Here is a 23,664-nt window from a genome sequence, read left to right on the forward strand (position 1 = left end):
ACCGAACACTTCTTGTGACCAAGGTCTTTACAACTGAAGTGCTGTGAGATGGCATTGCTGCTCAGTGGGGTTCATGCTTGCAAACAACATTTCTGGGCTTGACCTGCTCTCTTTCCTCTTGGGAATTGTATATTGTATATATGCATTTTCATAACCTGACCTTCTCAACTTGAAAAGTTGGACAAAGCCACTGTAGACCAAATACAACTTACTAGAATAGTTTCACAAAGTGAAAGACCCCAGTCAGAGGGTGTGGAAATAAGAGTATTTGTTAGTCTCCTGTTGAATTAATGTCATGCAGATAGTCTTGTTCAGAGACTACTTATTCAGCCATTCCACCCCAAGTATGAGGAGTAAATGGGGAGAATCTTCACTGATCTCTCAACAAATGACAAGTCTTGTATTACTTTCCTACCATGTACCAGCTGTTCAGTGAAGACAAGAGATTTCTGAACTTGTGGTGCCACTGGAGTTCTTTTTTGATACACCAAATACATAGAGTGTAGTTTGGTTAGTGACCTGTGTTGTTACTTTGTCTCAAACGAAACATGCATTAAGGATGTGTTTGTTTCTTAACTATTGGGTGGGTGAGATTATCTGTGGGTTTTCCATAGTTATTTTGACAGTCTGTTTCAGAGTGCTTTCATTAAGTGACTTTATTGCAAAGCCTTTCTGTTACTTTAATAAAGTGCGTATGTGCATGACATTGTGGATACTGAATATAGTTGTACTTACTACACTGAGATGCTTTTAAAGGAAGGATTCTGAATATCAAATACTTAAATTGGTATTTGAATTTCTCTATTTAAAAGCATTTAGTTGAGTTTGGTATTGACAGATTGGAAAGGAATTCCTGCAAGAATGGAAGAAGTCTGAAAGCCACACTTATAAATGGAGCTGTTAAGATTTGTTAAGGTACCTCCATTGATGAGGACTCTGTATAATAATGCCTGTGCTGATCTGGTAATGATTTTGAAACAGTGCCAAGTCAAGGGTATAAAGTGATTTAATGATTGATGTGAACAGCAAAACCCTAACTCTGGAGCGTACACCTCATTTTAGCCTTCCAGTGTTGTGTTGTGATTTCATGTAAACCATGCTCAAAACAAAAGAGGAGGGAAGAGTGCCATATTAAAGATCGAGTGCTGTGGTTAAATTACTTTTCAGTATTACACTATTAATCTAAGATGGAGAAGTTTTACTTTGTAGCTTACACAATGGGAGCATGTGAGTGGGATACTGGCCAGTGTTAAAGATTGATTTTGCTTGCAGATAAATCAGACAGGCTAGCTCTTTTGATCCCTGGGGCTTGCTGAAAGTCTACTCTGCGAATGTGCCACCTGTGAGTCAAGTATGCTGGGTATAACTGATGAAAAGGAGTCAGAGAGGCTCAGCATACACCAGTTAAGGTTTGCTGGCAATCGGAAATGATAGATTCTCTTCCAAAAGATGTTTGTGCTTAGTTTGAGTAATCTTTTTGTTTTTTTACCCAAATTTAACTGAGCTTTTTTCTTTTTGGTTCCACACAATCATAGCCACAAAAATCAGAAATTTTGAGAATATAATAATGGTACTAGAAGTAGTTATCCCAGTTCTTGAGTACATGGGGCACCAAATATGCTGGAGTATGTGCATTTCTGGAAATAACAGATCCAGTGAATGCTTGAATTGCAGGCTGTTCTTTGCTGTGGTACGGTGCTATAATGCAACTGAGCCAGTACTTGGGGAGTGGAAGTTTTGCAGCAATATGATTAGATAGTGAATGCAATTGGACATGCCATATCCCATGCATCAATCAGTCATAAATAAGTGTGGGTTTTGCTGTGTGGATGAGTCTAGCATAAATAAACTCGAATAACCAAGGGTAGAAATATATAGCAGGTGATGCTCCTGAATGTGTTGGGGTAGGGGATGTTTGATTTTTAATTCTTCATGGCTGTGATTTATTGTCATGTCAATTACAGGGATACAACATGAAGGCTTCTATCTCAAATGTTCAAGTAAGGATTGACAGTACTGCTACAACCTGGTGTTTTTTTTCCTCACTTTTAAATGTAAACAGCTACTACACTTTTATGTATCTGGGGTGAAGATTTAGAAGAGGCATAGTAAATTATGTAAAGATTACATTTAATTTTCAGGCTGAATGTTCATGTGGTTAATTTTTGTAATACTTTTGAGATGGTTTCTTCCTTGTTTCAAAATAATTTATTTATCTCTTTTAGCCCCCATGTAGGTTGACTAACGTTTTACATAGTGTAAGTCTGAATGACTTCCACACTCACTTCAGAAGGAATTAGTACGGGTTTGGTATTAAATCAATACTGTTACTAGTGAGTAATCAAGCTTTTATATCTTCAAAGCATCGTACAAGCATTAACTAGGTGTAGGCAATGTTATACTGCCCAGTGTAATAATGTTGGTATTTGAATAGTCCTTGCTGTGCTTTGAAGCTAACACTTTCACATGCTCTAGAACAAAAAGGTGGTGCACTGTGTAGAGGAAAAAGATGTTATCCTAATGTCAGACTTCACGGAGGGGTGACTCATCTAGAGAGTAAGTAATTGGGAAAACAAGACAGACTTGTTATAAAAGTCATTGCCAGAGATGAAATAAGTTATTTGTAACAGTGAAGAGCTTGGGATTGCTGGTTATGGGCTAGGACTTGGTTTCATTAATGTTATGTTCAAATTTCATTCTGTTACCTACAGAGTGAAAAACCACAACTGTACTAGAAATCAAATTCAATGTCCTTTTTGTTTCTGGGATGAATTTGTATTCTCTGCTAGGCAGCAGCATAACCCATGGAAGAGGCAGTGCAGTGTTAGTAATGCAAAAGCTAATTGGTACATCTTTGCATGCAGAGATAATTATTTTCCAGGCATGTAAAATTAAAATCTTAAATACAGTCAGTTCCTTCTTAAAAATGTACTTACATGAATCTTCCATATTCTCTGATGGTATTTCGTATTCTATACCTGTGGTAGTTTGTCTGGATTGCTGGTTAAATTGTATGCAGTTAAACTCATTGCCCTTAAACAACTTCTTTTCTTGTTTTCAGTATGTTCTAATGTTTTGAAACTTGAACCTGCTAGAAACATGTTTTCATTTCTACAAAAGTTTTACAGTTTGAGATGCTTACAAAATGGTTTTTAAAATACAGTTTTAAATAAAATTTAAAACTAAGGCTTTAAACAAATGAAATCAGTTTATCTTAATGTTTTGTATCATTAAAGGGGCAATTTTTGATGAATGTGAAAAAACTATTTGTTCAGTCTGCAGAATGTGAAAACATGGGACTAAACTGTCTGTCACTGCTCTTAGTGAGTTATCTTCTCCAAAATGTTGAAAAACATTATTTTACCTATTTAAAAAGCGTAAATTGATGTTCTGGGGCAAAATTCACCTCTCAGACTTTTCTCCCAGTAAAATGATGAGCTGACTTCATAGGTGGAAATAATATAGGGCATGAATCACATAGTCCTGCAGGAAGGACTATAGTAGCAGACGAGCTTGGAGAGCATTTAATTGATTGCTTTAATTGTGATTTTGCTCTAATCACGAGAATTGGATGCTGCCATAAACTGAAATCTCTAGTATTGATTGTGTTACCATAGTGTATTTTAGAAGTTTCTCCTTCATGAACACAGACTAAAATTTCTGAATGCTCAAAAGGATTTTCTTTTTGTCCCCATAATGTATTTGGGTTCAGATCTGTTTTTGTCACCTGCCTCAGTGGTGTGTGTGTTCCAGCCCAGAGGGACACTTGAGTCTTCAAACTCAGTCATTTTTTTTTTTTTACTTGGTGCTGAAAATGGTGCAATTATTTAGCTTAGAAGAGATCATAGGAAATGGTGACTAGCTTCTTTTCAGAGACGAAAGGTAGTAGCAGCACAACTGAACCCTCATGTTCTGTGCATTTCATTTTCAACTGAGGAGATCTGAACATAAGGAGAACACTACCATAGGTAGTGGTAAATCCAATGGGGAAAAGCCCTGGCTTCTAGAAGATGAGTGTGTTAGGAAGAGTCTTAAGAAATTATGTATATTCTTACCTTCACATCTCACCTTTTCTCAAAGGGAGAGACTTACTAGGATTCACTTGGCTACTTGCTAGATTTTATCTGCCTTCGAAGCCCAGAGAACTGGTCTTCAGACTTAGTTAAATAGGTCTTCAAAAATGCGATATCACAGAAATAAACTTCCTTTTTATACAAGTTGTTTCTTTATTTTTGTTTCTTGGAATTAACTTGAAAATTTAGTTTTGCTAAACTTTAGCTTATTTGGAAACTGCAATTTGTGTCTGATCAGAATCTCACTTCGAACAAATAAGAATGATAAATGGGGTTGTAGCTATCAGTGTAAGAGGGAGACATAGTAAGGTAATTGATTTGCTTAGTGGGATATCTATTCTACACACATTGTTATCATTCCCATTGCTGATTTATTTAGCAATTCCTGTTCTTCTAAAGTGATTAGCGGGAGGGGAGACTTATCTTGGGTATGTGAATTACTCTTGAGTTTCCTTCAACACTGTGATCCTTTGACAGCTTTTTCATGAACAAGTTAAGTGTGGTATTCTGCAATGTGGTATTCCGCAATGTGGATGTCCACTTTCTCATGAGGATTAAAAATACCAAGGGAAGGACACATGAAATTAAACCACAGGGGTGAAATCTTTTAAAGGAGAGAAGTCAGGCCCTGCAATTATATGGAACGTAGGACAATCGGGGGATCCTTGGCTGCCTCGGCTGCAAATTAGTGTAACTCATACCTCACCCACTGAAATAAGATCTGATTGATTACAGCAGAAACGTGTTGGTATTGTTACACTGCTTGTTCTTTCGCTTGCCAGCAGGCGGCTGTCACGGTCAGAAAACGGGTTTCGGCTGGGTGTGTTGTATCTACTGATACCTGTTAACTGAACCTTGCAGTCTGTTGTAATGGAAAACCGTTTGATGAATTGCCGTAACTCCTTTAATGAGATCAGCTAGTAACCCAGGATACTGATCACGTTCAAGTGTTAAGGCACATTTTGCACAACTGCATATACATTTGTGTTTCTGATCATAATTCAAAGTCAGATGATAGTAAAATACTTCAAGTCTGAAAATGAGTGGTGCTGATCCTTAGCCACACATTCATCCACTATTCATTTTGTTACAGCTTGAATTAATACCATGACAGACTCTCCATCTTTCAATATTGATACAGTATGTCAACCCGTACACTCTGCTTGAAAGCTGCTAAGTAATCAATGCAGAAAGCAGTTACTATTCAAGTCTTTGGTTATTATTTTAAAACTAATAATCTTTATGCCTGTAGATAATACGCTAATTAAAAATGATGCCTATTAGAATTCACCGTAGCTGTATGTAACTGCATATTAGATACAGCTCCATGTTCTTTTAATGTAAGGAAATGTGCATGGATGGGCTTGGTGGGAGAACAGAATACTGGTTAGGTGAACTGGAGATATTAGAAGTTAAAGTAGCAAACCCTTGGCATTTATGGTTACATTTTGATATAATTCTGAAAGTATGTGCAAGGAAAGCAGGTGGATTCATAGTATTCAAGCAGATAGAGTTGAAAAGCATCTTTTGCTATCATGATTCATGGGTCTTCCTTGATATTTTGTAATTGTTGAGCCTTCAGCTTGGGATGCAGTTGTTTATTATGAATAAGATATGCTGAGTTACCATGTGATAGTCTTGCTTCATGGGAAAAAAGCAAATTCCTGTGAAATAAGAGCTTGTTGGTACTTATAATACTGATAGTTGATGCTGATTGACACATTTCTTCTGCTACATATGGCACGGAAAGATGTGCTCTTGGCTACAGTACAGGCAAAAAGAGTGAATACAGGATATTTCATACAAGCAGATGGAAGTTCTCATTTTCTCCCTGTAAGCTGGTTTGAGTAACCTTTCAGTTCTGTTATCCGGTCACTGGTGATGTCTTTCTGTTTTGCTTGCTGAGACGAGACAAAAAGAAGAAACATACCTTTCTCTTCCTGTATGAAATGTGTTTCAGCACAGACTGGAAAGATGGGGGGTACCATTCTTAACACAAAAATTCAGAGATAGGAGAAAAAATTAGAACACACTAAGCAGTGGCAGAGGCTGTGCTATGTACAGTCTTCCTTTTGCCTGGAAGCAGAGGTGATGTGTAAGTAATACAGTTTCCTGCTTTATAAATAAACAAATAAATAAAAAATCAGTACTCAGAGTAAAACTGTGAGTTCATTTTGTTTAACAGTTGAAACAGGAACCCAGTGGAAGTAAACCTTTAGTCAGATGCGCCGATACAAACCCTTTGCCTGCTGCTGGTGATGGTTAAATAGCCAGCCTCTAGGAGACTGAGGAAGTCCGTGGAGAAGACTGTGGAGAAGACGGCACAATTCGAAGTGTGAACACACCTATTCTTCTGTCTCAAACTATTTCCTGAGCTGTAAAGTAATGATTACATCACATGGAAGCCTTAGAAACATAAGTATTTTTTTTAAATTAGAGCACTTAAAGTACTGGTGATGGGAGAAATACATGTGTAAAAGGGGGGAGAGACCAAAATTCTTTTGGTTTTGAAGCAAAAAGAGGTAATACTTATGGGGTTTGGAACACTTCATTTTCTTTGTGGAGTAAAGTCCAGTTTTAATATGATGGAGAGACTGCTGACTAGAGGAGAAAAGGATTAATGGCACCTCACGCTGAGAAAGAGATATTTGGAAGTAATTTGTTAGGTCCTGCTGATTTTTGTGGCAATGGAAAGCTAAGCTGCTTTGCTCTTTAGAAAGTGTGCCCACAGGGAGTGCCAGACAGCTTTTCTGCCACTCCACATTAATCATGCAGACTTGTTCTGCCAAGATAATATCCGTAGGTACGCTTGTAAACTCGAATTCTGTTGAGAAGCGAACAGAATTAGCAAAGTACATAACTTGTAATCACTGCAATGATGTGGATTCAGTCTAAAAATAAAGTCAGGCAGCTTTCTTTTTAAAGCCTGCCTTAATTAGTCACTGATGGGCAAAACAGCTAAATACAACAATCACTTTTCTAAGCTAAAAATAAGTTGTCATCATCTTCCATAAAATGGTAAAGATTTCCAAGGATACTGGAACAATCTAGTCTATCACAAAGCCTTTGCTGTGTGTCAGAATTACTTAAATATGTCTTTTATGTGTTCTTGAGTCTCTTTAGTGAGACTTTTTTATTGTATTGGTTTGAGTCCCAGCACCACCACACTGAGACTGACATTTTTAAGGATATGACTAAAAGAGTAAAAATATTTTTAATTTTTTAAAAAATAAATATTTAAATAAAAAATGTACCGTCATGAATGGTAATACTTTAATTACTTCTAGGCCTTAGGCCAGTTGTAATCTCTGATAACGGAAGCCATATCAAATTTATAAGTGATTAATTATAACATTTCCAGCAATATCCTGCAGAGATGTAGTAGACTCTTCCCCTCATCTTACAGTTAGGTCATTTCACATCCTGAACTGCCTAACTGGAGGAGAGTGTAACTCAGGATATACATGGGATCTCCGAAAGCAGGAACGTACTTAAGCAAGGAAAGGGCCTAATGGTGGCTGATGCCAGACTTCTTGCTAAGCTAAATGGTAAGTGTTATGCTGCTAAGACTTCTGTTTTATTTTTAATGAGTTAAAATTTGATCACATGGTCTTAATATATTGCTTATGAATTCCAGGTTCCATGGTAACTTAGATAAGTGCTTTTCAACTAACTAACTATCAGTTATCTTTGTAGTTTCTTGTTGTAATAAGCTATGATCTTCTCTACTGAAAAAGAGGTGGCTCCTAGTTTAAAGGTAAAATGCACATCTCTGTGTACATACCTGATACACACACACACACATATATATATAAACACACTTCTGGGTTTGGAGGAAGTACAGGTTGAAAGCAAACCAAAAATCAGAAACCAATTTTGAAAACAGTCATGCCCAAATTTCAATTCAAATGCTAATAAAGTGACTGAAATCTGTTGGCAAGAAATAGGATTTGCACTGGATATTTTTTTTTTAATCCTGTAATATGAAAGCTGTATAAAAGGCATTATGAAGGTTTTTATCCTATATCACACAGATTTTAAAAGCTTACATTAGAGGTTTTAAGTGTTGTACTATGTCCCGATTAGATGATGAAATACTTACTGCCTTTCCAGTAATATTGGAAGCAGTCATTCCTCCATTTCCCTGTAGTGTATATACATCGTCCAACTCTCACAAATCTGTTTCATTTACTTTACCTGAAGAAGCAATGGCTATCAGCACTATCTCAGATAATTGTGAACTGTGTCCTCTGAGTCAGAATTTGTCCTAATTCTCTATGAGTGTTGTACAATGAAGGTCCAAGATCTGAGCTAGTTATGAATGAACCAGTACGGCTAAATGGCTCATCATGCTTCCATGCAGAAACACTTAGGCTGGGTCCCAGAAACACTGTGTTAATGTGTACAGCTTCTGGCCTAATCAGCCTTACTTCCTAAGTCTGATTGTTAAACGTGAATAATTAGCTAGACTGCAGTAGTGCTCTAATGCAATGATACCGTTTCCTATTCCGGCGCTAGCTAGTTCAAAGCCAGTTCAGTAATATCTTTTGATTGCTCCTCTTTATAGCCTGCATATGCTATTAAAAGGCAGGTATAGCCTAGAGGCTGCTTGCTAACACTTGTCCTGTTTTACATGGTATTTTGGAGCAACCTCTCAACTTGTTCTGGAGGTTGTGGAGTTACCCAGTCCTTCTGCAACATTGTCCAGTTCCTGATGTTTGCTTTACCCTAGGGCTTGTGAAGATCTTTCCTGAAGAAAGCTGCATGGAAAGAAGGAACCCTGTTTGTCCTGGGAAGACCTCTCATTAACTAGAATTAGGCTTTTTGAGCATTACTAAGAAGCTAAGTACTGTATTTATGTACCTGTGATAACAGGCTGCAGTTTCCTTCTCCTAAAATGGCTACAGATTGACATAAAACATTAAATTTTGTTATATTGCTCTGAATTGAAAACAAATCCTGACATGTTGAGAATGCTGGCCTTGCACATATTGCAGAAATTGGAGTAATTAGTTAATTCTTAAATTACAGTTAAGTGAAAGAACCCGAGGGTTCAGGTATCAATCAGCCAACCACAAATAAATATGCATTGCATGTTGAAACTCTCTTGCTGTATGTTTCATGCAAGGAAAGGCCAGTATTTCAAATTTGAGTGCCAAATGTCTGGCTTTCAAAGCTTCTGGATCCATAGATCTAGAATTTAGGATCAATTTTCCAGTATATTAATTTTCAGTGCTCTATTGGGGCTTCTAAGGTTGAGAGTTCTAACTCAAAAGTTACTTTTTAGGGTTCAGTTTTAGGTATCTAAGATGAAACAATTGGAAAGATGAGGTTTTCTGAAGCAGCCTGAAAGGTCCTGGCTCTCCTGAAGCCAGTAGCAAATTGCTAAATCATTTTAATGGTCAGGACTCTCACTCTTGGTGTTTAAAGGTTCAATGTCCATCTGTTTCTCAAAATTATGCTTTAAAAAAAAAGACAAATCAGGCCTCAAAAAGCTGCCCAGATCATTGGTGCAAACCTTTGTTAGGACACAGTAGAATGCAGATTAATGTGCAAGTAAAGATTTTGAAACCCGTTTCTAAAATGATATGCAGCAAGTTACAGCATAGGTATTAATTTAAGAGAGCATATAAAATGACAAATCTTACATGCATATAAAAAGCATATGACATTTTTCCTCTAATTATGTTTTGAACCAGGTTATCTCATTATATGACCTGATAATGTTTTTTGAAGAATCATATAAAGGTATGTGGTGAACTGGTAGCTTAAGTAAAACATCAACTGAAGTCCACAGCAGTTAACGGAAATTACTTTTCCTAATCCTGAAAGGCACGTTCAGTTGAGTGAATTCAAATGCATGTTTATTCATCATTTTTATAATTTATTAATTTCTGCTTCATTACCTGAATCCTCAACATGTGTTCTGCTTGGTGAATATTATCTTAAAATCATAGAATCACAGAATGGTTTGGGTTGGAAAGGACCTTTTAACATCATCCAGTTCCCACCCTCAGCCACAGGCAGGGATGACTCCCACCCAAGGCTCTATCCAACCTGGCATTGAACACCACCAAGGGATGGAGCATTCACAACTTCTTGGGCAACCTGGAAGTAAACCTTGGCACCCTTACAGTAAAGAATTTCCTCCTTATATCCAATCTAAACTTCCCCTGTTTAAGTTTTAACCTGTTACCCCTTGTCTTGTCACTACAGTCCCTAATGAAGAGTCCCCCCCCAGCAGCCCTATAGCCCCCCTTCAGATACTGGAAGGCTGCTATGAGGTCTCCACGCAGCCTTCTCTTCTCCAGGCTGAACAGCCCCAACTTCCTCAGCCTGTCTTCATATAGGAGGTACTCCAGTCCCCTGATCATCCTCGTGGCCCTCCTCTGGACTTGTTCCAACAGTTCCATGTCCTTTTTATGTTGAGGACACCAGAACTGCACACAATACTCCAGGTGAGGTCTCACAAGAGCAGAGTAGAGGGGCAGGATCACCTCCTTCGACCTGCTGGTCACGCTCGCTCCTTTTGATGCAGCGCAGGATATGGCTGGCTCTCTGGGCTGCAAGCGCACACTGAAGCCGGCTCATGTTAAGCTCTCTTGTCATGCATGCAGTCTGCAAACGAGTTGATGTGTCGGAGGTCAATGAAGTGTGCCCAAGTGTGGAACTTAATCTTCAGACTCTAAAATTTAGGGGTTTATGACCAGTGGCTTGCTAAAACATACATGTGGCTACAACAACATGTGGCACACATTCATTTTGTGGATGCCCACAGAACCCAAGTGCATTTCTCATGTAACATGACTAGTTTAAACATTTCTTTCCAGAAACTACATGGCTGATCTGTGATCTCATCTGCTTATTTTGATATATTCTAATTCAGTAATTCCATATCTGTCTAGAAGAACTTGCATTTCCCTTTCATATGGAAAATAGGACTAAATTAAGCATGATGCAAAGGAACATTACCTGAAAGGTGACTTGGAAATTAAAAAAATTAGTGGATTTAAATAATTTTTGTTTCATGAAGACTTAAGAAATCAGTGTTTTCACTGAGGTGTTATTGTAGCCTATAAAAAGGTATTTTAGGTGGGAATGAGGGGAAAAAGCAAGGAGCCGATGTTGTGAGAGAAAAAATTTGGGTGGCTTTGCTTCATCACAGATACTTTGGTGGAAAAAGTCTTATTTTATGTGGATTTAACACCCCTCCATTTCTAGCCGGTGAGGAAACTCCCGGTTTTAGTTAAACGATACGATTCTGACAACCACTCTATCAAAAATAGGGTATTTTTCCCGGGGTACCCCCTCCCAACTTCTCAGCTGTGATTTACGAACACACCTGTGGTGTTAAAACACAACCGCTTCCGTGTTTGTTTCTCCTCCCGCCACCGTGCCAGGTGTGCAGGGTGCGGGCCTCCTGCCTCTCTCCCGGCTGTGAGTCAGCATTTCCCGGCGGGAGGCCTCGCAGCCGGCCGGGATACGAAGACTCGTGACCCCGCGGCGCCTTGCCCCCTCGTTAACGGGTAACTACACGGCTGCCCACGAACGCGCTTCCCCCCGCCTCGTCCGTGGGGGCCCCGCGCAGCGCCGCGGCCTCTCCCTCTCCCCTCAGCCGGGCCCGCCCCTCTCCCAGCCTCCTCCGCGGCTGCCCCCCTCCCCGCGCCAGGCGGAGCTGGAGTTGGGAGCGGTGCCGTTCGTCGCCGCCGCCTCTCTCCAGTGACCGAGGACACCGGCGCTACCCGGCGGGACCCTGTTTCTCCGGCCGTCCCCCGACGCCTCATTCCCCCTGTCGCCTCTGCTGCAGCCGGCGCTGGCCACGGAGCAGCCATGAGCTGGGGCACGGAGCTGTGGGTGAGTCCCGGCTCGCCTTTCATTGTGTCTGGGATTCGCCGCCTTCCCTTGTCTACTCAGGCGGCTTCCCCGGGGGAGGCGCGGGGCGGAGGAAGCCGAGGCGCTTTGTTTGGCGGCGGCTACCGGGGGGGGGCGGGGGCGCGGGCGCGCGTGTGTTTGTTGGGCCGGGCTGGGGTCGCTTGAACACAGCGGAGGGAGGTAGCGAACGCGTTGGGACGGGGAGCGCCTCGGCCGGGGTGCGGGTGCGTGCGCGCCGCCATGGCGCTCCCCGCGGCGGGGCTGTGGGGAGGGGAACGCGCCGTCTCGCCCTCCGCCCGGTAACGGTCGCAACGGGTCGGGCTCCTTTGTGTGCGCCCCCCGCCCGCCTCTGAGGAGAAAGGAGGGGAGGGGGGCGCGCTCGGTGTGAGGCGGACGGGGCTGGCGGCGTTCCTCGGGGGGGTGGCGTGGGGCGGGGTCCCGGCTCGGCTCGGGCAGGGGCCGCGGCGGGGCCGGGCGCTCGTAGCGCTGCTCCTCGGGCCAGTGGAGCGTTTGGAGCCGTCGCCACCGACTGGAAGCAGCTATTGTATAGCTTTGTCTGTAACGGCACTTCAGAACATCGGCTGATCCTGTATGGTGTTGTGGTGTTAGTACGGAGACTTGGTAGCAAGGAGGCAGGTAGTGCGCCTCTGTCCGAGTGGTTTCGGGTCTTAAGCCTCCGCTCCTCCTCCTCGGGCTTTTCGGCTGTGCTGAGGGCAGTACAGAAGGGGCTTCTCCCGGGGGGAATCTGCCGGAGGGAAGCACAGGGGTGTTTGTGGTGGGATGCTTCATTTTCTCTGTCAGATTTCCTACTGGTGCTGCTGTGACTGGAGCTGACGCTGGTCGTGGGAAAGCTGAAGTGAAAAAAAGTAGTAGTACCGAGCAGGATATAACGTCCTTCGTTTATTTGATTTTAAGGACTGTGAAGCGCAGACACTTGTGCTCAGGAAACGAATAAACTACAGGAAGCTAAACGTTATAGCTTGAAGTCTGTTCAGGAACTCCTGGCTGGGACCCAGCTTTATACTTTCTTTGTTTTGAAGTTGAATTAAATTCCTTTATCAGTAGTTTCTAGTACAGGGCTATTAGTTTCTAAAGGAGCAAAGATCTGCTCAGCACGGAGACAGCCAGAGTGAACTGGGGACTCAAAGGCAGGCTCAGGCATTGCAATCGGACGGTGTAGGTGGGGTATGGGGTTGGTTGAGGCAGTGAAGCTCCTGAAGCCACCTGAATAAGTCGTGGCTGGCTATGCAAAATGAACGTGCAATAGCATTGCATCAGGTGTGGAGAAGCCCGGTTTAAAGGTGTTTGAGGGTGGCTTTAAAGTTTTGTGCAGTGCCTCGTGCTTAAGTAGGATTTACAAGCATGATTGGAATTCAGGTAATATACACTCACTGAGTACTGACAGCATCGATCTAATGAAACTGGAATATAGGACCCTGCTAACATTGACAGTGAGGAGTAAGTAAAAGCCATGATTTATCTTGGCAGCACAAGTATGTCTTTGTAGCTTATGCTTGTATATACTTCAGATGGGAGGTAGTAGGTCAGTGGTTTGGAAGAGTGGGGTTTTGCATTTTAGGAGAGCACTGGATTTCCTTCTGTAAGTACTTAAATATGTATCACTTCAGAAAAGAGAGTTTTATCTTGCTCATCTCTGTGCATTTTTGGCAGCCTCTTAATTTTCTTTTCTTTGTTCAGCTTGTAAATAACAGTTAAGATTTTGTAGTCTACCATGTTCAGTTTTTCAAGAAAAAAAGGGTTTACTTTCCTTATGTGCTTAAGAAATAGGTAGAAAAAGGTGGGTTTTGACCTCAGACTTGCTTTTAATGATGGGTATTTCATTTACAGTGCCATGGAACTAGCTGAATTTTATCTAGACCTACTATATGTTTGTGGTTTTTTTTCCATGAAGTCCTTAATTATTATGTGTTGGTTTGAAGGAATAATGCCAGAATTTTAAGCTGAAAGTTTTGCTGCAACATTTTTATTTCAGCAAAAATTTATGTTTTTTTCTTGATCTCAGGTGGTATCTGTAACTCTACACTAGTAAGGTAACTTAATGCAGAAAATGGTCTGTTTGGAGCTATACAACTAGACTTGGACAATAGAGGTTTTTACATAAATGTGCATCCTTTAAGTGGATTATTTTTAGTCTGTTGAATCTAATCACTTTAAAAAATACTAGGGTTATAAAGCAAACTTTTTTTAGTTGGAAAAATATTGAGTGCTTCTCTTAGCTATTGAAAAAAAGTATTGACTGTGTAATTGTTTTAACAGCTTGTGTTCATCAAGTAAAGATTATTCTTTTTTTAAACCTGGCACAGAATGAAATTAATTAAAAACTGGCCAAAGTATAGGTTAAAAATACAAGGAAAACCACTCTTTGTGGAGCTTAAAGAAAGTGCTCTGGAGGAATAAATAAACTCGTAGATGTGTTTGTGTTCTGCAGTTTTTCCTTCGTGGTTCCCTGTTGCCAGCATCAGTGCAGCTCTAGAAGGCAGCTGCTGTGGGTTTGCTAATGGCAGGTGGGCACAAGCAACTCGTGATGTTAAGAGTCTCCAGCTGCAGAGAGCTGTTCTGCACAGGTTTTCTGGAGACCTTCTTGAGCCTAAAGCTCTCCCTCATTAGTGTTTGCAGCTGTGGTCACGAAGTGGAATTTTTCAGGACTAAGATTGGTATGTGTATGGTAAGTTTTTCAGAACACTTGCAAATATGTGTGTAGGTTTTGCTGATTGACTGAGACAAATTTGGTGATTTTTGTATCGGGGTTAACCCTGCCTGGTCAGATTTTATCTCTTCATGCTGATTATTGGTATTTCATGCTGATTGGCAGTTCTGACTTCTTTTTTTCTCCTCAAGTTTATGCATTGTGCTGTTTCTGATAAGTAGAAAGTGTGTGTGGATGAATTTAGAGACAAATAAGGAGGCAGAAGAAAAATCAGGGGACTGGGAAAGCAGCTCTTGTCTGGCACTTGTGTGGTACTTAATTAATGTGTCTGTTCTGGTATTGTGATGATGCTTATGCTAATTAAGTGGTTATGTCAGTGTCCAACAACTGTAGATGATGCCCTTAGTGACATGGTTTAGTGGTGGTCTTGGCATTGCTGGGGTAATGGTTGGACTTGATTATCTTGAAGGTATTTTCCAACCTGGTTGATTCTGTGATCAGGGACATGACAAGGGAAAGATTTTCTTTGATGGGCCAATACTTGCTACTTCTTCAAATTCTGGAGCTGTTATTTCTGTGGAAGATATGTTTTGTTGTGGTTTTTTTTTTTTTCAAGCAACTATTTCTATAAGTACACCGTTATTCTCTGAAGTGGGTGTGCATTGGCCAAAACATGTATGTCTTGCGTAGGCCGAAGGAGATAGAAGCACTTTGTGCTTTCCAGTATGTCTTGGCTAAACAGCGTGCTCCCTGTTGTGTTTCCTTTGATAACAGTGTATGAAACAATGTGAATTAGTAATAGTAAAATAACTGTTGATTCATTTAAGACATTCTGTCACATTAGAAATGTTTCCTTCTGCAGTGTTTTCTGTGCTGTGTGAAATGTGTTCCCCTTTTATGCTTTTTTATCACAACAAAAAATGTTGATCAATTTTGGAAGTATTATTCCACAATCAGTTTTATGCTCATCAGTGCATTTATCTTTGTGCTTGCTCTGCAGCATTTTCCTTATGGTCCATCCACCCAAAACCTAAGATACTTCAGTGAACTGCCTTGCATGGTGATATTCTCATAGTGGTTAGAACAGAGTACTGAGAACTGTCTTCTGTAACGCAGTTGAAATTGTATTTTCTGAGAATTTGATGTTGAGTGCTAAATCTTACCTGTAATATTTAGCTTTTTCCTAGGCAATATTTGTAAAGAAAATCTGGTGAAAGGGGGCACATAATCACAAAGTTGCGTGGCTGCACTTCATTGGTAATAGGAAAATTGTTTATTTAGATACACTTTTCAGAGTTTTGCCTTTTTTAATACTTTTTTTTTTCAAGTCCAGCATGCTTGTGTTCACCTCATGAGCAGTAAGAGTTTACACATTGGAGTCCTGGACAGACTTGCTTATTTGCTTTATAAGGTGCCACATCTGACTTATGTCAAACTATGCAGCAATATCTGAGGCAAGAATAAATGGAACTAAATTTTTTTTTTTTGTAACTGTAAATATCTAGAAAGAAAAATGATGGATTATGATATGCTAAGGAATTACTCAGTGTGAACATCTGTTCAGCGTGTACATTTCTGTACATCTGGATTTCTCTCTGTGGGGGGTGTGGAGTGTACAAATAACATTAGCATAGAATATTTAACAGAATGTGTGGTTATTGTTGTCTTGGGGGTTTGTGCAGTTAAATCAAATATGTAGTGCTTTTGCTTTGATGTTAAAGGCTCACTGAGGTCTGGATACTGGAGGATGGTCGATAATGAAGTTCTTGGCTTAATGAGTGGAGACAAGTAAAAGTCCATGTGATTGGCACTCTGAAGTAGCTTCCTTGGAAACTGATGAAAGAGTTTGTGCTGTCTCTTTAAAAAAAAATCACATAGGGTGTTCTTCAAGTTTTGATGCATGTTGTGTCTTTCGAACCTGTGTCAACCCCTTAATAGTGGTTGGCAGAAAGAGAGTTTGAATACTGTGTCAGAAGAGTTTCAGTCTGTAGAACCAGTCTAGCCATCTGTTTCTCACCTCTTGATAAATATTTAAAGCAGAAATTTTGCTGAGGGCTTTTGTGCTAAGATTTTATGATTAAAAAAAAAAGGCTATGGAAGATTTAATGATACTATTGTTGTGAGATCCTTGGGGCCAAAGCACGCCATCTTTTATAATTAAGAAACCACGGGCACTGTAGAATACTATTTTAGAAATGAGTTACTTTGGACCAAAGGAAGATCAAAGTGTATGTGGTGATGTGCTCTTTCTAATCTTTGCTTAAACAAATTTCATTCCGTGCCTAAACCCAAGTTTCATTTTCAAAAATATGAAATAATTTCTAGTTGCATCAGTAGTTTTTCAAAAGCTGTTAAGAATTTTCTTGTGCTTTCAATGCCTGTTTCAGACATCGTTTGTTTCTTTTCGTGGTTTAAAATCAGATACCTTCTTTTTGTGGAAGAAGGTAAATTGTATGGTGGTGATGTCTAATCTTTAAAGTTGCCAAGTTTAAGTATATGGAAAACATCCACAGAATGTAAATATGAAAAAGTTGACTTCAAAAAGTACTTAAGTATTATGTAGCACATTTCTCTTTTAATAATTTCTTATGTTTTTGCTCACCAGAGTAGAAAATTTGGTTTTCTTTTTCAGCTAAATAAAGGTGTTTTTTTCAAAGCAGTTTGAAACCAAGGTTTCTACATCTTAAGCAGAATACTGCCTTTAACATTATTAATGCTAATAAATTTGTTTTGGTTTATAACAGTTAAAAAAAATTGAAAGTCACTTGAAATATCAAACCGTATTCTGTGTGGAACTTATCTGCTTTTGAATCTTAATCTTCATAAACTTCCAGTATGCTAACGTATATTGTGTTAAAGGTGGTATTCTGTTTAATATGTAGATGTTTGTGAGATGAAACCTTGATGTTTTTTTTCCCCAGATTTGTCCTTCAGCTTAACCCGAAGATTGTAAGCACTACTCTGTATGGATTCTCTTTTTATTCATTTTTGTGTGGTCTGCAAACGTGTGCAAGGAATGTGTCTTGTGGCTGCAGGATGAAATCACAGCCTTTCCAGATGCATGGGGTAGCCACACGTTTCCTCTGTCATGGGTAGATACTGGGTAAAATGCTTAACCTCTGTGAGGTTACAGTCTTTCACAAGGAGCATTGTGCTGCTTATCTCATCCTTCTGAAGACCTCTGAGATTTCCAAATAGAAAGTTATGTAAGGATCAAGTTCTTGCTTATTGGATGTGTAGTTACTTCAGGCTCCAGAATGAAAACAACTGTATTGAGTTTTTAGTTAGAAATCATGTTTGTCTGTATTTTTCCAGCAATTGTCTAGTTCATAGACATTTGACCTTTTTACTGATATTTCCAGGAAGGGGTGAGTCATTGTCTTGAGACTTTTATCAGTGTGGGTTTGCTGTTAAACATCATTTAAGAATGCACATGTGTTTGTGCCCTTGAGTATCTGTTTAGAAAGCATTTATTCAGTTTTGAAAACTGTTTATCACCTGACATCAATGAAAATGGTATTTGTTTTTATTTATGGCCCCACACATATATGTACTTGGAAATGTATATGCTCTTCAAGAGAATTTGTACATATGTGGGAGTTTACTAATCTGGAAATGCTGAACACTGGAAAAATATGTATGTTGTTTTAAAAATATATGTACTATCCTTACTTTTAATCCAAAATCTGAGAGTTGCCTACATCCAGATTCTAAATGGTACAGATAGCAGTTTGATTTCTTAGGTGAGAATATCAGGAGGCTGTTTGAGATTGTGAGATCTCTTAGCTCAGCCAAGCAGAGATCTCTTTAAAGAGTGTATCTGTCAAAATAATGACCTTTTGAATTGGCAAATCCATCAGAAGTTGCAACGGAGAAAAGCATGATTAGAGAAAAGTCTGTTGCCAATGTGTTCAGGTTTCTGTTCTTGGCAAAGGGTATCCAAGTGAGTATGATTTGTGCTTTCAACAGTCTGCAAGTAGATGCTGGAAGACAAAAGGTTTGTGTTAATGTTTGTGCAGAGTTGCCACTAATACTACAGACCTGCTCAAATATGTCTGAAACTGTCCAAAAGTTCGTTTGTATAGTTAGATTAGTTCTTATACTGGATTGATCTAGATGAGACCCTCTATTGTTAATACAGTATTTAAATACCTAAGTCCTTACATTTGCAAAGCAGTTTCTTAGCATGCTTGGTTAAAACCAGTAATTGACTAATTGCAGGGGTTTGGGGCTTTGTTTTTTTGCAAAGGAAAGGAAGTTCTTTAACACGTTTGAAATGTAATTTTTGTTGTTCATCTCACACGTGTGCATACTTCTTCAGCAACTTGAATTCTTTTTGGTAGAAAAAATTCCCCAAAGTCTTCATATGTTTAACTTTTTCCTTGTGTTGGTGAACAAATTGTTCAGTGGAAGCTGAAATTCCAATCAGCTTGTTTCATTTTGCCCCTAGTGAGTTTACGTACCCCAGTCCCTTCTGCTCTCTTGGCAGAGTTGGGAGGTTTGTCTTCAGATGCATGTCAGTGCTTCAGCTGGATGGGAGGAGAAGGGGGGGAAAAAGTATTATACTAATGAAAACCTTCTGGTTTTCATTAGAATGTGGACCCTCTACACTGACTTTGTTTATGGAATTATCTGCAGTAAGTTTGTTAGTCTGAGTTGCTGTTTTTTTTCTCAATTACAAGTTCTATTCAAAGAGGAGACTGGCAGCAGTATTGTATTTCCTGATAGGTGACAAGAACAAGAAAGGGTTTGATTTCAGGTGTTCTTACTTTTCTGTTAAGTTTGATCATACTGGAATTTGAAATAGCTATATGTGAGATTCATTAACACCTTTTTCTTGATATTTTTGTTTTGTTTTCCTTTAGTCAGGACTCTGCTTCTGCTTTGTCATTTAGAATAAAGAGGGCATTAAGCTGCTCGAAGTGCTTTCTGACATCGTGGTTTGTGTGTTTGTACATAGCTTTTGTTACTTATTACATCTTTCAAAGGAGAAGTGCAGTCTTAGAGTAAGCTAAAAAGCTAACATTGCAAGACCTCAAATTTTCTTGGCCTTTACTGTTGACCTCTTGTGTGGTCTTGTGCAAGTAAGCTTACTTCTTGTCTCTTAGTTGGCTTATAAAATTGGATTAAGGTTTGTGGCTTTTTTTAAAATCAAATCAATATTGTAAAAATACCCGCATTTTTAGCATACTTCAACATTCTTTAATGTGTAAGTAGAAAGTAATATAATGTTAGAAGCAAAACACAAAAAGCAACAAATTCTAGTAACTTGTCCTGATTCTCTTTGATCAGACTGTCTGCTTGAAATAACCATTGAGAAAACTTCACTTGAATGGGTAAAATCTGCTGTGTACTCACAAGAATGTTCACTGTTTTATCATGGTAGCTATTCGTAATGCTTATGCTTAGCAAGTATTTGTTCAGGAGGCATGTACTGTGCAAATCACTTCTCATCGGCTGGTACACAAGCGATACTACAACATGCTTTTTTGTAGTTCCATATTAAGTAAACTGTATTTTCAGCATTGTGTAATGAAATGGCACCCACTTGATCCGAGTTGGGAGTGTTACTTAAGCACTGAAAAAAGTCTCAAATATGACACCAGTTGCACTGGAGAGTTGAGCGGCAGCCTTACTTCTGGCATGCTTGGGGAACCAGATGTGAGTGAAAGTGATGAACATGGGTGTGCCTTCTGGATCTTTATCCGTTTAGTAAATCCTTTGGAAGGACAGCATTTGATTGCCGGATCTCCTGATGGAGATGCTGGCTGCCCAGTGTGAGTGGATGTGAAAGCCTCACTTCGTAAATTCTGATGTGCAGAGAGAGGGGAGTTTCTTTGAATGTGGGTGTGCTGCTTGTACACTGTTTTCCCCCCAAATGCTTGATTTCTTTCAAAGAAGGTAAATAATATGTTACTTTTCTAATAATGTTTTCAAATAGGCATTTGCTGTAGGTAACATAGGGTTTTCTTGTGGCTGTGAGTACGAGCACAATTGATATGTGCTATGTATCTGCGCTATGACACAGTTGGCTTTCTCTGCAGCAGAGGAATATTCTGGTAGGGGAAATTGTAATGTTTCTAAGGCTCAACACTTCTCTCTTTTTTTTTTTTTTTCCCCTCCCCCCCCAGTGGATAAGTTGTTCCTGGTTTTGCTATCTGACTTCTAATTGTCCTGCTGTTTCCCCCCCTATTTATATAAATTCAGTCACAATTAGAGGAGTATTTAGGGTATTTGATGTCTGTAATCGATAGTTGGAATGTATTTTATGTCTGTGTTTTAGTGCCTAGAACCATTAGTTACACAGTGGGCTTGTGTTGTGCTGCTTTCTACACGATCACAGAGTATAGAGACCATCCCCAGTTCAGATAATTTTCAGTTCCAGCAGGAGATGGGTCATTTACTGATCTTGTCAAATGACAAGAGTTGTGCAAACCCCAGTATTGTTCAATATGACAGGCACGGACCTCAATTGCAGCATCTTATCTGTTTCTTTTGGTAACCTTGCAATCCAGGGGTAGCAATGGGGTAGACCTTTATTGTGTTTGCAGAAGATCAGTACATAAGCATCCTAAGAGAATTAAAATAATTGTATGAGGGAATGTTGGAGTCTCAGAGCAAGCAGTAATCCTTTGGTATAATGAGGTAATAGAGCTGTAATCAGCCAGCAGTGCCCTTGAAAATGAGAATAAGAAGCTAATGTTTGATGCAAGAGAGAAGGATGCAAAGACACAGGCAGAGATAACATCCAAGAGATGTATGCAGATGAAATAATCTCTCAATACCAGAAAAAAGGATGTTGCTGTAACTGAGAAATGAGATGGGAATGGATAAATATTGCAGCTACTGGAATGGTTAGGAAGAGCTTGCTTTTCAAAAAAATTATGTAGGAACTGTTAACAAGTCTTAGTACAGAACATGGATTTGAGATATGGGAAACAAGTCACAGCTCCTGTGAAGGAAAAGGTAAAGGCTAAGATCCTAGTTAATAAAGGTACAAAGCAATAAAGTGCGATAGCTGGCAAGAGGTGATGCACATTTATCTGCATTTTAATGAAACATGTTTTATCATACCTTTTCTCTGAAAACGGGTTCAAATTTGTGATTATTAAATGGAAAACTGTATGAAGGTCCATCAACAAATTTGTTCTGAAGTGTCAAGTATAGATTCCCTCATCCCCCTTCTACTTTTATTTAGACCCTAATAGTGCAGGTACTTACATATTTAAATGTACCAATATTTGTTCATTTTATGAGCAAAGGTCTAACAGGATCAACTAAACTAATTTATGTGCTTGGGAGTAAGTATTGCATGCCAGCTACTTTTCAGAGTAGGTTTTTTTAAGAGAGGGGGCAGTTGCAAAGCTGATCAAGTGTACAGGTACTCTGATATTGCAGTACTAATGCATTCTTCAGGGTAATCTTACAGGACAGTCTTGTTACTTTTCACCCTGCCTAGCCTCTCCAGTGTGTTTCTGTGGTAAAATGTGCAGTATATCCGGAGTTCCTACTTGGCATCTGAGGTTCCTGGTTCTACTTGTGGATTGTAGTTGCTGCCCTGCATTATTTAAATCAGAAAAATTACCAATGTGTTTTTTGAAAGAAAATATTATTTTCTGTAATTATTTAATGGGATCTTTCAAGTTTGAGCTTTGCTGTAAACTAGGATTTAATAGAACAAGGGATTTAGATTAGTACTTGGATCTATGGATGGTGGAAATTTCACTCTCAAGTGATTCAGAATTAATCTCATTAGTTAAAATTTTTATCTTAATTGGTGTTTATTTTCTGGGAAATTTGCTAAATAGTAGATGATGACATTTGGGATCATTACGGTATGGTCAACAAGGTGTTACAAATCTGTTTGGACATGGGTAAGAAAAGGATGAACTTGTGTTACAAGGTTTTTCAGCATGTAATAAAATGGAGAAAAAACAGAATGGAGTATCTGGTATCTCATGTCTAGAAGAGAGCATGTTTAAAAGAGGAAAAATTAGTTTCTTAGAAGTAAATAGTAATTTATCAAGAAAGTCCAAATGCCTGGGATTTTTGTACTTCATAAGTAATGGGAGGGGAATGTAGACTGTACAGTTCCAGGAAATTTCAATAGAAATGTCACCATGTGAGGCAAGCCAGGCAGTTCTGTCAGGTGTCCTGACTCTGCATGATACTCAAATATTTACTCCTGTAGCAAGAGGTGTGGTGGTCTGATTAAGCCTTTAGGTTGAGACTAAGGAAATAGGGGCTGTGGGTTATTTGTTTTGGTTTAGCTTGATTGCTCCTTTGTTTTGTAAAAGCTGTGAGGCCTTTTGTGTTTCTAGTCCTGTTCTCATTCCTGCTGTGAAGTATTGCATTAGTGGAACTTAATTTTTTTTCGGCCTATCTCCCTGAGTTTGAGGCTTGGTTAATATTAAATTTTTGGGTGTTTTTTTCCAGATTGATCTTTCTCTAATAACAAGACCAAATTCTTTCTAAAAATGGCTTTTTGACAAACACCTTTACTTTGGCACTGGTGCTAGGGAGTGTAATGATATCTCTTTCCAGGACCACTGTTGCTGTTCCATGGGCGCTAGCCTACAATTTGAGAGATAGCAGTATGGTTCCCTGAGTTTCAGCTTCTGCATTCCTGAGAGGGAAATAGTAATCTAGGAGTAGTGTGTAACTAGTAAGTTTTTACTGGAAGAAACATCCCATCAGTGGGTTGGAATTGGACTCTTACAAACCCAGGAACTGTCTCTGTGTGTTAAAACTTCAGTAGATGCAGACAAAACTAGTGACAGGCTTAAGTGTACTGGTGGCTCTTGTGCTTGGATGACTTAGCACTCAGTGACTTTGAGTTGCTTTGGTTCTGAGGGGGATGTCACTGAAATTTCAATAGTCGAACTGAAGTAATTTTCTCTAGAGGTTTAAAGCCAAGTCTTAAAGATGAGATGCCAGTGGTATTTATATGCTTAGTGATTTTTACATTTCTCCCTGTTCTCTCTGGTTTATATTGCAAGGCTGTAATTGTGGGCTTGACATCGTTTGTGTAAAATGCCTTGCAGTTTTTAA

At 39.4% G+C, this 23,664-nt stretch overlaps 1 protein-coding gene across 3 annotated transcripts in view; it reads left to right on the top strand.

The window, feature by feature from the left end:
- Positions 1–11,611: 11,611 nt before the first annotated feature.
- FNBP1L (formin binding protein 1 like) overlaps positions 11,612–23,664 on the top strand; it is a 59,847-nt gene continuing 47,794 nt past the window's right edge. For all 3 annotated transcript variants that reach the window (XM_062613195.1, XM_062613196.1, XM_062613197.1), the window contains exon 1: positions 11,612–11,927. In XM_062613195.1, the coding sequence (XP_062469179.1) occupies positions 11,904–11,927 (24 nt within the window). In that variant the 5' untranslated portion in view covers positions 11,612–11,903. The remainder of the gene's footprint in view (positions 11,928–23,664) is intronic.

This window comes from Pezoporus occidentalis, unplaced genomic scaffold (assembly GCF_034315485.1).
Source record: "Pezoporus occidentalis ecotype Australia unplaced genomic scaffold, CSIRO_AGI_Poc_V1 ctg164, whole genome shotgun sequence".
In the NCBI taxonomy this organism is placed as follows: domain Eukaryota; kingdom Metazoa; phylum Chordata; class Aves; order Psittaciformes; family Psittacidae; genus Pezoporus; species Pezoporus occidentalis.